The sequence below is a fragment of the Solanum stenotomum genome, chromosome 9 (assembly GCF_019186545.1).
Source record: "Solanum stenotomum isolate F172 chromosome 9, ASM1918654v1, whole genome shotgun sequence".
In the NCBI taxonomy this organism is placed as follows: Eukaryota; Viridiplantae; Streptophyta; class Magnoliopsida; order Solanales; family Solanaceae; genus Solanum; species Solanum stenotomum.
In genome coordinates, this window is record NC_064290.1 from 22532541 (window position 1) to 22550403 (window position 17863).

General features: G+C 32.2%; 2 protein-coding genes across 4 annotated transcripts; both read right to left on the reverse strand.

Moving 5' to 3' along the window:
• Positions 1 to 458: 458 nt before the first annotated feature.
• Positions 459 to 13900, reverse strand: LOC125877952 (uncharacterized). Of its 3 annotated transcripts, XM_049559243.1 has the most exons (10): positions 13628 to 13900; positions 10817 to 10894; positions 6841 to 6904; positions 6502 to 6609; positions 5933 to 6183; positions 5639 to 5842; positions 4455 to 4922; positions 4295 to 4363; positions 956 to 1012; positions 459 to 741 (listed from the first exon to the last, which is right to left on the reverse strand). In XM_049559243.1, exons 4-10 carry the CDS (start codon positions 6575 to 6577, stop codon positions 733 to 735), a joined length of 1134 nt encoding a protein of 377 aa, XP_049415200.1. In that variant the 5' UTR covers positions 6578 to 6609; positions 6841 to 6904; positions 10817 to 10894; positions 13628 to 13900; the 3' UTR covers positions 459 to 732. The 3 variants fall into 3 exon arrangements, with proteins under 3 accessions (XP_049415200.1, XP_049415199.1, XP_049415201.1); XM_049559242.1 differs by lacking the exon at positions 459 to 741 and having other exon boundaries at positions 760 to 1012; positions 6715 to 6904; XM_049559244.1 differs by lacking the exons at positions 459 to 741; positions 6502 to 6609 and having other exon boundaries at positions 760 to 1012; positions 6715 to 6904.
• LOC125877953 (uncharacterized) lies at positions 6928 to 7993 on the reverse strand. The gene is made up of 2 exons (XM_049559245.1): positions 7891 to 7993; positions 6928 to 7801 (listed from the first exon to the last, which is right to left on the reverse strand). The coding sequence occupies exon 2, from the start codon at positions 7790 to 7792 to the stop codon at positions 7091 to 7093; it is 702 nt and encodes a 233-aa protein (XP_049415202.1). The 5' UTR covers positions 7793 to 7801; positions 7891 to 7993; the 3' UTR covers positions 6928 to 7090.
• Positions 13901 to 17863: the final 3963 nt, after the last annotated feature.

Sequence of the window (17863 nt, forward strand, 5' to 3'; positions counted from 1 at the left end):
TAGGTAAATGTTGGTATGAGATATATGACATTTATTTTTGACGTTTACGTAAATGTCGGTATGAAATATATGACATTTATTTTTGACATTTAAGTAAATGTCGATATGAGATAAATGACATTTATTTTTTCGACATTTATGAAATGTCACTTAAACTTTCTGACATTTAGATTAAATGTTGGGAAAACAAATTTCAAGACACATACTTGTGACATTTTATAAATGTCACATTGAAATTTCTGACACTTGAGTTAATGTCAACAAATGCTATTATTAAATGTCATAAAAATTGGTGACATTATTTTATATTTTGCTAAATGTCATATTAATATTCTAATGTCGTTACCAAGCTTCTTTAAACATCCCAGAAAAATCTATATATAGTTTTTCTCAAGACACAAATACATACAAACAATCTGTGCATTCAAAACTATCTTCTTCATGATAACCAAGAAATATTATATAAAGCAAATATTTTCTAATATTATAATCAAAGAACAAAATAGCAACATAATAAGTTTCCTGTAAAAGTAAACAATGTCAAAACAAATTATCTTTTCTATCTCAAGTAAAATTGAGATCTAACTAAATGTAATAATCTCAACATAAAACCAACTAATTAACTTCTAATTCAAATGGAATTAAAATCTCCAGTAAATTTGCAATAAATCTTTATGAAATCATCAATCCAAAAGTCGAGCATGTTGAAGTTGATACTTGACCTCAATTTCCTTAAAAATTCTGCACAAGAAATGCACATAAGAAAATTTATAACTATATGATAATAGAAATTAGATCCCCATTAACTAGAACAAATTGGGATATCAAAAATGACTAATTGAATTTTTCTAAAAACAAAAATATTAAGGAATTGATGCAAAAGCAGTAATTATATACATGAAATTTTCCTCCTTTTGAAAGAAAAGAAAGATCTTGTAGTTTTTTTCAAACATACCCACTTCTTTTTATTTGTGCCAACTACGCTAGTTCCAGTCTTCTTGATCATGTTAGCCTGAGAAAAAACATTAAATTGATTATTTTGATACTTTATGAAATACAAAACTTAACATTTCATTGAATACATAAGTGTGCCAATTTTTCCGGAAGGAAAATAAAAAAAAGCAACAAGAGAATCAACAAATTAATTGTTAGTTGTTCAGCTGGCAATACAGGTCCACTGCCAGGCACTGTAAATAATTGATATCCATGGCTTCTCACCATTGGTGCAAGCACTACTGATAGAAAACTAAGAGCCACAGTATGTCTTGGTGATGGAAAAGAAATTGATGAGGAATCAGGATTCCAACCCAAAGACTTCTCCGAGACACTGTTACCACTTATTAGAAATGTCAATGATGCATTTTGCAGCGTAGAGGCACTGGAGAATATGAATGTCAAAGGAAAATTTGTATTGTGTATATCTGATGGTAATGTTACTAGAATTGATAAGGGACATCATGTGAAGAATGCTAGTGGTGCTGGAATGATACTCATGAACGATGAATTGCGAGGGTTCAATATCTCTGCCGAACCACAGGTTGTTCCAGCAGCACATGAGGTGATCTAGGCTTATTCTATGACATCAAACCCGAGGATTATGTTCATTATTTATGTGGTTTAAAATACCCAAACAAAGCAGCTTATATGTTTGTATTGAGAAAAGTGAATTACTCATCAACAATTCCTGAAGCAGAACTAAATTATCTTCTTTTTCAATTGGACTTGGATTAGAAGCTCAAACATAAACGAGGACAATGACTAATGTTTGTGAAGGTGTCTCGTCCTACGTTGCAGAGATTATTTTACCATAATCCAATAAATTCAAGAGATAACAACAAGCTAATAATTAGTATTAAAGAAGAACCAAAGCTATTGCAATAACACAATTAATATTATGTGACGAACTGTCTATCATTTGAAGGGCAACCAAGTTCGTACATCCTCGACTGATTGAACCAATGATAAAGAAAAACAATAGCTACACCACGACTTGACTTTACGCATAGAGTCAAAGAATCAAAAAGAGAGTAGGCAAAGGACAACAAAAGTCAATCAAAGAATTGTAATCGACCCTAAGTAAAGCTCTATCTACAGCACAGGTAACCATCAGGCATCTGCAACTTCGATTTGTAATTGGTTCACAATTTTTGGAAATTCAGACAAGGTATTTTGCATCAGAAATGCTTTAGCAACAACTAATATCTGCTTCTCGAATATAACAATTGAAGTAGCCCAGAGGCAAAGTACTTCACCAAATTGGTACTCTTTAAGGATAAAGCCAACTTTGGTTAGCACATTCTCAGCAACTGTTGGTTAGGTCTGCTAACATAGATTAGACTCATATTTAAGTATGTAGAGTTAAGCACAGGAATATTAAACAAACTTAATTGAAGCTGCACAAGCAATTCCCAGAAAAGTCACAGTCATACAGGTAAAAATATTATTACACATAGCTCTTATGTTGATCTTGTTGAACCAGATCTGCCAAACAGTCCAAGTACAGGTAAAAATCATAATGAAGACAAGGCAGCGGCTGGGAAAACACAGGCAAACAAGTGAAATCCTTGAAAAAGTCTACATCTCTATCCCTTGACCAAGAAGAAAGTGAAATCTTCTATCTCCTTTACTTGATTGTGGTCCTATATAAGGAAGGAAGTGGACTTCTCTACCTGGTTTAGACTTTATACTTCTTTTTATGCTCTATTAGTAGTTTAGTACTCTAAACTATTTGCACCAGTTATTCTATCTTTATTCGTTTGGTGATCTGTTGATTCTGTCATTTTGATTTTTTGGTATTTATAAAATTGAGAAAATGACATGTGTTCTAGAATTGCTACTCTAATGATTTTGGATATGTTGAGGTTGTATAATATCATAGTTTCTTTTCCATTTTGATTCGTGCCTACAATTTTAATATCGGATACATTTCTAGTGTCTCCTTGATAAATTAGCATCTCTTACATCTTTGCCTATGAATTCCAATGTCCTGATGTGTTTTTCCTTCCTTTATCGTTACTGTGTTAGTGTTGTGCAGCTGCCTGTATGACATGGGAGTTGGCAGATTCAGGAAACCACTTCATCACTACAATAATAAATGGTTTTGATATGGTGCCTACATTTTAAACCGATTATGTGTTACCAATTCCTATATCCCAAAATCCTCCCTCTATGCCTAATGTACTTGCAGGCATGGACAAAGAAGGAAATACAAAGGCCTCTAAGATCACAGGTATTGAATCAATGCTCCCATTACCCCTCACCCCTTTAGATAATTGTTTAACTGTTGTGGAAGTTGTTGGAGTGTTGGATGGAGGGTTGAAGGAGAATTTTACTAACTTGCAGGAAGGGGTATCCAAAGGGGGGTTTCTGCATCATGATACACATGAGAATTTACACAGTGACCCTAAGAAAGACCCTAGAGATTCTACAACCACTTCTCATAAGACCACACAAGAGAACGAGCACAATCAACTCATCCATCAGGGAAAGGTTTCCGGTCAGGGACACAGTAAACAGAATGATCAACAGGGTAATTTTAATACTTCTCATAACACTTAAAAAAAGAATCAGAAAAAAGAATATTCATTAGAGAGAATAGGAGCAGAACATACAAGATAGTGGGGGCACAAAGCAAGGGCAAACTATCAACAACAAATCTCAGGGCAAACTAAGCGAAAAAAGAGAGATGCGATCAAAAGAAGGCAACAACAAGCAGCAGGGACAGAAGAGAATAACGGGCAAGAGGTACAGGTTCCAGTTGGTCAATATGAACATAGCAACACCATAAATATAGATTATGAAATGATACATTCTGAGGATAAGTATGATCAGGACACATAGTCTTTGGTGCAAGTTTTTCAATTTTGGAGGCTTAATGCATGAAAGAGTTGACTTTTGTCAACATCCAAAGATTCTGATGTCGGATCAAAATTCCATCAGTTCCATCAGCTACAGTTAGGTCCTTTTGGTTAAGAATGATGTTTGGTTCGGGTTTCGAGGCTTCTATTTGGAGTGTGTACGATTAGGCGTTTTAGCTTTTGTGGTGAAAACTAGAAATAATATGATAAATTAACACAATTTATTCCACTATACCAACTAAAAAATAACAACAACAACAACCAAAAGAAAAAGATGATCACTTAGACTGTTTATGTGTACATGACACGCAATTAACAGTTTGTCTATTAATCCATATTAAACAAGAAAGAGGAATTAGTTGATCTCATGATCATATAAATGTTGGGATTTACGCAATTAAAATAAAATTCAAAATTTTAATGAAATTTTCTCTAACCTTTCTTGTGTGAACACCTGGAACAAGTGATGATGGTTGTTGACAATCTTCAAGTGGATTATCAGGAACCTATTCCAAAAGAGGAAGACTATTATAATTAAGAGAAACTAAGTTTTCATCTAAAAGAAGTAATTTTTTGTGAGCAACACAATTATTTTACCTGCTCTGATTTTAAATTTGCATCAATATTAATTCCCAAAGACTCTACATATGCTTGTATTCCTTCCTTCACTTTATCCGCTATAATTTCTTCCATATCCATTTTTGCTTCTGATAATTTTCGCTCCATCACTTTGTTATTCTCTTTTGCTTCCTCTTTCGCTTCTAACAACTTTTTATCCATCGCTTCCATCTCTTTTTTTGCTTCATACATCTTCTCTGTCATCTCAATTTTCGTAGCTGAGGTAGCTTTTTGAACTTCCATCTCAACCCTTGTATCAAAATCTCTTTTTTCAGCTTGAGATCGTTTATATACGGGGCCATTTACTAAGCTAGGAGATGCTCCTTTTCCTAGAGTTCGGACAATTCCATGAGTGTCTAATCCCATTACTTGGGAGTACACATCATTAGGAGCACTTCCAAGGACATTCAACTCAGGATACACCTCGGCAAGATCATCCATTTGTTTCTTTTTGAAAGAAAGGTAAAGTAATGAGAAGTTTTAAAAAAAAATGTAATAGAAAGAAAGTACCTATATATTTTTAAAGAGTAAGAGTTTACCATAACTTCACCAGCTATCTCATTTACTGGTTGTTTATTTGCTCTAATGTGAGTTTTTTTTAACACCTCAATACGAGTTGGCTTTACACCATTATTCATCTTTGTCATCTGTTTGAATAGTAAGAGATTGACATTAAATATTCACGATAAGTATTATTTAATATATAAGTTATGGAAAATAAATAGTGATTACTTCGTACATCGTTTATAATTTGAGAATGACTTTTTCTCCCTGATATGTGTGGCATAGTTAATTTTTTTCGACTTTCTTTGTTTCTCTCACTCTTTTGCTAGAAATTTGAACACAACAATATATAAGAGGACATGCGCAATCTTGAATATATAAAATAAATAGCCAAGAAAAAATATAAAAAAGCAGCATAGTTGAGTTTCACAAAGTGCAATCAATTTCTATACAAGAACATTTTGTGCAGGTTGGCAAACTGGACATGTACAACAACATTATTTCTGCCAATTAGAAGAAAGGGACAAATCAGAAAGAACTTCTAGTTGTTCTACAATAAGAAGTATAATCAGGGAAAACACAACTTTAATAATTTATGACAACTTCTATGAAATTCTCATTTAGTAGAGCAAATGCAGAAATAGAAATCTAGCACATACCTTTGCTTCTTTTGAGCTCCAATAATGAACTAATGAACGCCACTGATCTTCTTCAACTCTATCTGGACAATGCGCTAAACGCTCAATATCAGTGTTATATGGGTCATATCCAATAATTTTTGCTTCATGCTTTGATTCTTTCCATTTAGATCCAAATGACATCATCAGTATGCGCTTCATGTCATCAGTTGCGTCAGTATTTTCCTGTACATATATTTAATACACAACTCATTTATAAAATAAAATATAAAAACAAAAACATCTTAGTATATAGGTTTTGTGTATACTAAGAACCTTGATATGAGCCCATATTCTATCCTTGTACCTACTAGGTACAAGCCTCCAATCTTTATGATTAAGTGGCGCTAAGATGCCATTTCGTGCTAGCACACCAAGTTTTGAACTCAATCTAGTTCCTTCTGACCCAATAACTTGACCATGTTCATTCAATTCAATATGTAAATTTCCACCATCTTTCCCCCATCCCGAGTGCATCATAGTGGGACCCCTAGTTCGCTTAGATTGCTCTTCACTCTCATTAGAATCTATAAATAATCAAAGATAAAAAGAGGCAAATTTATTATTTATATAAAAATTATCTAACTACATTATACTATGAAAGGAAGAATAAATATCATGAGATTTGATACCTAGAAGATTTTTTGTATCATGTGATTCATCTCTTTCATTTTGTGACCAATTTTGGGGCGGTTGAGGCATTGACTTACTTCCGATTTGTTTTTCTTGTTGCTTTGAATCTATAAATAATCAAAAATAAAAAGAGGCATATATTTTATTTATATAAAAATTATCCAACTACTTTATACTATGAAAGGAAGAATAAATATCATGATATTTAATACCTGGAAAAGTTTTTGTATCATGTGATTCATCTCTTTCATTTTGTGGCCAATTTTGGGGCGGTTGAGGCATTGACATACTTCCGATTTGTTATTTTTGCTGCTCAGAATCTATAAATAATCAAAGATAAAAAGAGGCAAATTTATTATTTATATAAAAATTATCTAACTACTTTAAACTATGAAAGGAAGAATAAATATCATGATATTTAATACCCGGAAGATTTTTTGTATCATGTGATTCATCTCTTTCATTTTATGGCCAATTTTGGGGCGGTTGAGGCATTGACATACTTCCGATTTGTTGTTTTTGTTGCTCCGAAGAATCATATAAAAGTTCACCTTGACTAGAATTTCTCTGTCTTTTTCTTGCCATTTCAACGAAGTTCCTCAGCAACTATGAATCCTGCCTAATTTAAAATAGTTTCTACTATATAAAAGTATAAAATAATATCTAACTATCATGTCAAATAATAAGATATATAAACATATGAGATTTTAACAGTTGAATGAAGAGTAAAAACATCAAAGTCATTATTGTTCAAAAATCAATTGTACTGAAATAGTGATTATACTACTATAGTAACAAAAACTAAGATATGTTGTCATCTTCATCATATGCTTCATTTCTTTCCAAAGTTTCTGGGTCAATTTCTAATCCTGGTACACCTTCTCTAACCCATTCAATGTCTTTTTCAGTTTCAAATATTGTGTCATCCAATTGTTGTTCAGGCCACAACTCCATATGTCCTTCCTTATGCTCAATTGTTGGTGTGTCATCACCTAAATCATAAAAACCTCTTGGCTTAAGTTTAACAACCATTCGCCACTCCTTTTCCATAGGATGATCGACATAAAACACTTGTTGAGCTTGAGAAGCAAAGATGAATGGTTCATCTGATAACTGATGTCTTGTATAGAGTAGATGATTAAAATTCACAAGAGTAAATCCATAATCATCTTTCTCAATAAACCCCTTGATATTGTTCACCCATTTACATTTAAACAATACAAACTTGAGATTCTTCGAATAATATAACTCAATTATGTCTGTGAGGATTCCATAAAAAGAAACCTCTGCCAATATGGGATTTTTATCTTTTGTGCTTGCATAACTTTGAGTGATAGCCTTTAACATAATACCACTATTTTGAGTTTTTCTCTTAACATCACGAGACTCTGTTAAGTATCTAACTCCATCACATATATAACCAGTCATTCTTTTTGCTTGTATTAATGGGCCAATAGCTAAAGTTTGAATATCCTCGGATATTTTTTCACCAGCCATATGCATCTTCTCGACCTAGCATTCAAAAATAAAGATGTGATCTAAAAGTTATAATTACCTATATAGTAATATATGAGCAAATATTTTAGCTAGTTGATACTTACATGATTTCTAAACCATAGTTGAAATCTTTCATTATGAATTCGATTCACATTATGTCTTGATAGACGAGGATTTTCCTTCTTGATTTCTTTTATATGTTCACTACGGAAGTAAAAGACATAACTATTTAATAACAAATTGAAAGAAAATTATTTAATAATAAATTACTAAGTATAAATTATGATTTAATACTTACTCACGATATGAAGTTGTGGATGTAGAATTAAATAAAACATATATGTGGGCCTGAGCACGTGTAGTGTCATCAAGCTTAAATCTTTTCTCTCTACTTGATCGACGACCCTCTTGGTCTGTCGTTTCATTAGATAAAACATCATTTCTTAAAGGTGGATTAGACTTAGTCTCGACGTCATCTAAATACCATGAGCAAAATGTCATTAACTCGTCTATCCAACGTCCCTCTGCAATAGCACCTTCTGGATAACGTCTATTCCTTACGTAGTTTTTAAGACAAAGCAAGAACCTAAAATAGACAATTTTTAGAATACAAATACAATTTCTTGTAAGTATGATAAAAAAATAACAAAATGATACCGTTCGATAAATCACATTGAGCGATATTGTGAAGGTCCTCTCAACATTGCTTCTTCAGCCAAATGGATAAGTAGATGTTCCATGATATCAAAGAAAGATGGAGGAAATATTCTCTTCAAATGACATAGAGTTATTGCAACTCGATCTTGGAGTTTTTCTAAGTCACCTATCTTCAGATCTTTTGAACAAATGCCCCTAAAGAAATTACTTAATTCAATCAATGGCTTAAGTACATTCACTGGCAAGAGATTCCGCAAGGCAATAGGAAGGAGTTGTTGCATTAAAATATGGCAGTCATGACTCTTCAACCCATGCATTGTGCGTTGCTTGAGATCAACACAACTTGAGATATTAGAAGCATATCCGTCTGGCACTTTCACATATTTTAACACTTGTAAGAGGATGTCTTTTTGTGTGTTACTCAATGTGAAACATGCAGGAGGAAGATAATATTTTCCATTAGCCTTTTTCTTAGGATGCAAAGCTTTTCGGATCCCCATCTCTTGTAAATCTAAACGGGAGTTTAAATTATCTTTTCATTTTCTATCAACATTCAATAATGTTCAAAATATATTGTCAAAGACATTCTTTTCAATATGCATCGTATCAAGATTATGACGAATCATATTGTCTTTCCAGTATTCCAACTCAAAAAATATGCTCTTTTTGTTCCATATATTTTGCACCAATTTATCAACATCATCCCATTTCCTTTTACGAGATTTGGCCAATAGATCTTTACCAAACTTGTTTTTAACATTATTCAATTGCTTAAGAATCTCAATTCCCGTCAACCATTTAGGTGCTCCATCTAACTCCACATGGCCATTGAATGCCACTTTATCTTTTCGAAACTTGTGTCCATGAGATAACCATTGTCTATGAGACATGAAACAATATTTTCGCCCATTTTTCAATCTTGTATATCTAGTTTTGGTAAGACAACATGGACAAGCATATCTAGTTTTCACACCATATCCTGATAAGTTATCTAACCCTGGAAAATCACTAATTGTCCAAAGCAATGCTGCACGCATTTGAAACATGTGATTGTTTGATATGTCATAAGTGGCAACACCAACTCACAAGTCTTTTAACTCATTAACTAAGGGTTGTAGATAGACATCAATATCATTACCTGGTGCACGAGGACCATCAATAATAGTTGATAATATCATATATGGTTGTTTCATGCACAACCATGGTGGCAAATTATATGGAATCAAGATAACAGGCCATGTGCTATGTGAGATAGACATAGACTTAAATGGACTAAAGCCATCTGAAGCCAATCCAAGTCTAACATTTCGAGGATCTCGAGCAAAATATGTATGTGCTTCATCAAATTTCCTCCAAGCAATACTGTCAGCAGGATGTCGCATTACCCCATTCTAGTGCGACCTTCCGCATGCCATCTCATTTGAGTAGATGTTTTAGCCGACATAAATAGTCTTTGAAGTCGTGGTATTAATGGAAAATATCTAAACAACTTTGATGGAATTTTTGATGTTTCTGAACTGGAATTAACTGATGCACCTTTGAACTGTTTGTATCGTGGAGCTTTGCAAAACTTACAAGACGTTCTATCTTTCATCTCATTCAATAAATCATACAATCATTTGGACATGCATGTATCTTTTTATATTCAAGTCCTAAATCTTTAATAATCTTCTTTGAATCATAAAAGGACTTGGGCAATGTTTCACCTTCTGGAAGCACATCTTTTAACAACTCTAATAGCATGGAAAATGATTTGTTACTCCATCCATTGAGACACTTTAAGTGTAATAGACGAACAAGAAACAAAAGTAGTGAATACTTGCTTCCAGGATATAACTCGCGTACAGCTTCTTTCAGTAAGCGAAAGAATTCTTCAGTCTTCTTATCAAAACCCATGTTATGTTGATTTGACCCATCAAATCCTTCAGCACTAGTGTCCATATCAACAAAAGATGTAGGAGGAATTCCAAATGCTTCATGTAACATGTCTTGCACCTCATCACCTTTATCTAACTGATTGACCAATTTTGATGAAAATAGCTCCTCACCATGATAAATCCAACCAGTGTAACTAGTTAGAAATCCATCAACCACAATATGTTCAACAATCAAAACTTTTTGAACAAATTTCATATTACGACACTTTCGACATGGACACAATATTGCAGATGCATCTGGCCTATCTAATGATGCAAAATGAAGAAACTCTTTGGCTCCATTCTCATATAAAGGATCAAGCCTATTCAATATATTTATCCACTTTTATCCATTAAGTATATAACCTATACATATAACAAACAAGAATTATACCCTCATACTATTAAAGACTAATACCTCCATACTATTAAAGAAAACAACCAAACACATACTAACCTGCAAAGTCCACACAAAGAGTCCTGAAATTGATATCAATGTTCTTCCACTACGGTTGCTTTCTTTGTAATCTTCAAACTGCAAATCAATAGTTAAATTTCAACAAATCAATATAATGTATAAAGGCTAGTCATGTGAAATTATTAGTACTTGAGGTAATATACTCACCTCAAGTAAATCAAGTAGTAAAAGAGAAGAGGAAGAGAAACAAAAGGTGAATCTAACAGAACAATGAAGACAAAGGTAATGGTACATCATTACAGGTTCTTCTCCAAGACTTGTACATGATGCATCTAAATTGCTGGATAAAAGAAGTCAACTAGGCAAAGTGACCAAGCTGACTTAACAAATAAGACGTCTTGCATTATATGTCGGAATTTACTTGGTTCTTGTTGTTTCAATATATAAATGACAAAGCTTTTAAAAACTAAAATGAAACAAATAATGTCATACCATAACTAGGTATCATTTTTCCTAGGTTTGTTGGGAGTACAATACTTACCTGCAATTATAGGTTTGTTGTTCATACAATAACTGTTCATATGACTGTCAAACTAAAACTTTTCATATTCTTCCTAGGTTAGCTGAAGTCTAATATAGAATATGCCAGAAGAGAGATTTACCAAGAAGAAAAGCCAAATTAGCAGGAAGAACAGTGGAAAACTCAAAAAAAGAAGTATAACAAAAATAATACAAACAATGAGGAGAGACCTAAGACACCTCAAGAACAAATGGATCAGGCAGATTCCCAGAAAAGTCACAGTCATACAGGTAAAAATATTATTACTATAGGTGGGAGAGCTTGCGGGAATTGCGGTAGGTACCATTGTCATGCTTAACATACTAATAGCAGGGTAATTAGATTCAACTATTGTTCTGTTTAAACTGTAGCCAATAGTCATGTGGTGTTCATTTTTGCATCTTGGAGTGTTCATCAAGTTTCTATTTCCCCTTTAATAATTCGACAGATCATGTATTCCTATGTAACTATATGAACATCAATTATTGTCATTTTTTGCAGAGAATTCCCATATTGAGAATGGGAAGGCATTGCAGTTTATTTACAGCAGCAAGCAGTTCAAGACAAAGGGAGGTTTGGCAGCTTCCTTAACCCTTTACATGTTGATGCTAACGGTAGCCATCAAGATCACAACACGTGAAAATTAATATCCAGAACCAAAAGAAAACATGAAATCTTTAAAAATAAAACGAAAAGAGAGGAGTCGAGAAGAACAATTTCTGAACTCCAGTGGTTTTTCTTTCTTTGCTTTTCACATGCAAAGGCTGCTTATGGTATAGCATCCAAAAATTTAACCAGTACATTAGGANCCAAAAGAAAACATGAAATCTTTAAAAATAAAACGAAAAGAGAGGAGTCGAGAAGAACAATTTCTGAACTCCAGTGGTTTTTCTTTCTTTGCTTTTCACATGCAAAGGCTGCTTATGGTATAGCATCCAAAAATTTAACCAGTACATTAGGATTACCTGTGGATGGAGATGGCTACCATGAATTTCTTTGCTTGAGCAATGTGTTGAGGGCCTGCGGCGATATAGACTTTAAGCAGGATTAGGGTTATTTTTTTAAAAAAAGAGTTTCGTATTACTAATAGGAGGCTTATTACTAATAGGAGGGAATATTTTATCGTAGTAGAAAAATTAGAGGGAAAAGTTAATAGCATAAAAAATTAGAGCGAAAAGTTAATAAATTTTCTTTTACTTTAATAAACTTAAAATGAAAATTTTATTTTTAAGCCAATTATTTCAACTTAAACTATAAACTTTCACTTAGAAGCTGGAAAAAATCTATAAAATCCAATCACTACAACTCAAACTATAAAGTTGCTCTAGGACTACATAAAATCCACTTACTTCCACTCAAACTTATGATCATGGGCTCACACTAAGCTATTTATATATATAGGATGGCAATATTGAGCAGTAACATCAAGTAAATGACTAAGATAAAGAACATATTGAAATCATGATAGAGATTTTTATATTTAGACAAAGATAGGAGGGGGCTTATTATCAACTTAATACTACAATTAATAAGGACAATTAAGCTTCATAATCCATGCTCAACTAGATATCACTGTAACATGAAAAATATACTACAGATGTAGTACAAATGATAATCATGAAGAACAGGATTCATATAGGGAAAGAAACTACACATGTTTAATACTAAATTGGACACATATATAAGAAAATATTAACATAAGGAATCTGATTTAATACCAAACATGTCAAAGGCTTCATTACAACACCATCAAGAATACTATAGAAGTGTACTGCCAACACTCTCATACTCTAAAAAAATAATGAGCAACGTATGACAGCAGAGGACATGTATAAGACATTTCTCTCCTAAAACAAGATACGAACAGTTGTTTGAACATTCTTTAAAGAATACAAACTCAAAATTCAACTTATATTCAAAATATGTTGAATGTGCAATTGCATAACTCATTCGGCACCCTCCAAACACATAACGAAAGCATGAATACTATTTCAACAATATAAGAACAGAACAATATCATGATGAACCAGTGAAACAAGCTAAAACATGAGGCAGGCATAGTGACCATGAATTATGAAGACTACAAACAGAGAAATAATTTCAAAATAGACACTAAGTGATATTAGAAACGAAACCTACACTACCAATTTCAATGAAAATAAGATGAAGATTAAGAATGAAAGTTAGACTTAAACACATCATGTAAGAGAATCTTAGAACCAATCAAAGAACACATCATTATCAAACATTTAGTGCAAACTAAATCAATAAAAGAGCTAAGAGTGCTTTACCTCGTTATGAGCAGCGACTAAGACAATGACGAGCTGAAATATGCTATTCCACCACAACCGACTTCACTGGTGACCTCGAACTCAAATGAACCTTGGCTAGTGATGGACGGAAAGAGCGAAACTAACACCATGGCTTGCGCTGACGAACAATGACAGCAGGCTCACGGAAATGATGTACAGGTTCTTCGCACCAGTGTTATTGGCACAGTTCACCGTTGCCACCACCGGCAGACCCAGTGACACTCTGAACTTGTTCCCGATGAAACCTCATCGTCCTCGTTTTGACATCCCATACGGTGTTGTTCTTCACGATCCCAAAAAATCTGAAGCCCTATAGTCGAGATTGAGAGAGATGACAACTAGAAAAGGAAAGAAGCAGGGCAGTAGTGAGAGTACGCAACCAATCAGAGTTCAACCAAAGAGAAATAAAGCTATATCTCATTAATGATGGAGGCCTTTATTTGGAATATTAGATCAGTGAAGCCACAATAAGCTTTTCAAAGGGTTCAAATGTTGCATAAGGTTCACCACTTTGCTTTTGTTGCATTATTTGAGCCTTTTCAGCATGTTAGATATATCAATAAATACAGGAGAAGATTAAAAATGCCACGAGCCAATTCAAATTGCAACGGAAAGATATGGATCTTTACTAATCATGACTTTGACATCACTATTGTCAAAGATACTAAACAACAACTCACTTTGAGTTTGAAGCATCAAACTCAGCCCCAGAGCTTTTATTAAACAATTGTATATGTTAAGTGTGATGCTATGTAGAGGTTGAACTTGTGGGAGGATCTATATCAGGTTGCAGATTGTATTGATAGGCCTTGGTTGATTGGGGGTGATTTTACTATAGTTTTAAACAAGGAAGAAAAGATAGGAGGGTTACCCGTCTTAGATGCTTCCAAGGGTAATCCTGGTCCTAGTTCTGCTGCTTTTTGTGTGAGAGATCATAATGGTAATCTAGTAGGGGCTAAGGGTGTGAAGTTGGTTGATTCTTCTAACTTGATGGTTGAGGCAATTGCAATTAGAGAGGGTCTGCAATACTGTTTAGACAAACATTTTCAACAGATTATTATTGAGACTGACTCTTTGTCAATGGTTAATATTCCTAATGGAGAGTGGGAGTCACCTTGGATCGTGACAATGGAGGTTAACTCCATCAATAGAATCAGAAATTATATATCAGTAAGAGTACAACACTCCTTCAGGGAGGGAAATACTCTTGCTGATTTTTTTGCTAACCTAGTTTTTCTTTTTGCAGGTAATTATGAGTTCAATTCTTTCCATGAAGTCCCAACAACAGCCAAGAAGATAATAAATTTAGAAAAATGTAACACTCCATACATAAGAATCAAGCAGACAGATTCGCAAGGTACTAATTAGATTATCTAGTTCACAAGTACTACACAATAATAAGATATACAAGTACCGATAAGAAGCATGAAGGAGTTTACAATTGATGCATAACTTTAGCAAACTTTTAAAGGCTGAAACTATTTCAGTAACCAACCGTACCATGCACCTGGTGAGAGCATATGGGTGTCCAAAGTGGTATGAAATCAAGACTCCGAAGTTCTTAGTGGTGTATTCGATTGTTGATAGCTCCTATCTGCGTCCTCTACAGATCCAATCCAAAATTTTTGTAAACCCATCGATCGTATAAGCAACAATGAGTTAATTTTCCAATTCAAAGTTCTAAATTTAGATGGTGGTATTAATCTCTTTGTGGGATTCAACCCATCAATGATTAGTCTAGAGAAAATGAGTTCTAGTTCATATATAATGTTTTTCAAGTCTTACCTGAAGCATTTTATAGCAGCACCCAAGAGCAGCATTTTCTCATATTGGGAGGTCTCCATAGATTCCGATCTCCGGAGTCAAGTTTGAGTGTGGAAGCAGCTGAAATGATGGAGATACGACATTGGGAAGTTGATATCCGGCGAGCGACTAGTGCTTGGAGATCATCAATGGCGGTGGCATAGAGATGGAAGAAGATGACTTTCGATGTCTTTCTTTGGTTGCCTAATTTGGTTTTGCCTTTCTCTTTCAGCTTTTTGTTTTTATTTTTTTATTTTGTTTTGATGATATATTCTCTTTTTGATTTAAATAAATGAGGTTTAAAGGGCCTCACTGTTAATTAAAAAAAAAAGGGAAGAAGTGTGATTTTTTTTATTTTTAAATGGGGTAGTTTCTTTTTTATTTTTTCTAAATTTATTTTAAATTAGTAATATAAAAAAAATTAAAACTGATTATCAAAAATATTTATAAAATAATTTTAAAATTGTGGATCTTCATACGTTAAATGGGGTTGTTTTTTTTCATTTTTTAAAATATATTAAATTATATCCATATAACAAACCTTAGTTAATAATATAAAGAAAAAACTTCCAATCCAAAAAAAATTAAAAGAACCCACAACCATTAAATAATCAATTTAAAATTTGAATTTCAAATATTAATTAATCTTATCCCTAAAAAAACGTTTAAACTTACATTTTAAAATACCAATAATATTTTATTTGAATTAGTTTTGATTGTTTTTTAAATAATAAAAATATTACGAAACGAAATCGACAAATTATAAACATATTTTTTATAAATATATAATCATAAGGAATAATTCTAAATATCTTACGTATGTTTTTATGAAAAAATTTAATTTTTAAAAATTATTTTATAAAAAACAAAAAAAAATCAAATAAAAAATATTTCAAACATGTATGTATTCCCTGTTTCTTTCACTAATCTTCTTTGTTTGTGCAGTGCAATCATCAATCAGATTCCATCATCACGTAGAATACTTGATTAATTAAATAAAAGTATGATAAGAAATAAATAGAGTTGTGAAAGCAAGAAACTAAAATTTTATCTATATTAAAAGATGAGTAATAGAAGGACATAAGTGAACAAATATTTTTTAAAAAACACACACATGACAAAATGTTAACACAATACGCTACATATGAACAAGAAAATGAAAAAGTAGTAAATAAAAATTTCAATGTAAGCCGATAAATATTTAAATTTGATATAAGAAATTGTTTAGAAATATGAAAAATATCATACTTATACTAATAAGATCACATAATTGATATCATACTATATATAATGGCAAAAATAATAAAAAAATAATCAATGAGAAGCTCTCAAGCAATATTTTAAAATAAAAATAAAATACAAAATTTTCATGTGGCTATGATGTGGCGGGTGAGAGTGGTGTTATAGTCTCAGGGTGGAAAAAAAAAATCACTTCAAAGCAAGGGGGTATTTAAACGCCCGTGTAGTTTAAGTACTAAAGTAAGTTATCCAACCAAGTTCAGAATTTTTTTAATGTATTTTCTTTTAAAAGTTTGATATGTTATATATAGCCATTATAAAGAAAAATAATAATTTTATTAGGTACTAAAATATTGTAAAAAGAACAATAAAATAAGTAAAACATAGTAAAATTTGGGTTGGATTGAGTTTTGACCCGTTCTATAACTCATTACCGGACTTGACTCAAGCAAATTTGAATTGGGTTGGGTCTTGACCCGTTTGTTATCTTTACCCATTAAAAGATTCTATAAATGGGACTCGCCTGTACAACCTTAATTATTATGTTTATTTATATTTTGATTTCTCTTAAAATTTTCACTTTACTACTAAATTACATATTTTTCATTAAATTTTTTATTACTCACTTAATAATTATATTTGATCTATAATTAAAATGTGGATAACTTTAATCATAGATTTTCTTTTACTTTAATAAACTTAAAATGAAAGTTTTATTCTAAATAAGATGAAAGTTTTATTTTTAAACTAAATAAGATAAAAGTTTTATTTTTAAGCATAAATATGATGAAAATCTTACTTTTAAGCTAAATAAGATGAACATTTTATTTTTAAGCTAAATAAGATGAACATTTTATTTTTAAGCTAAATAAGATGAAAGTTTAATTTTTAAGTTATATAAGATGAAAGTTTAATTTTTAAAACATACGGCACAATGATGGAAATGCACACACAAAAATATTTAAGCTAAATAAAATGGAAATTTGGGAAATTTGAGATATTTGCCAAAAATATTTATCAACTAATGACAAATTGTATGGACAAACTCTATTTGCGAAATTTTTTCCTAAATATTACTTGGGAAATCTATGGCCAAATTTTTCCCCAAATATTTATAAGTGTGCCCTATAAATACTCATTAAAAAATAAGCTAAACTAACGAGTTCCCTCCAA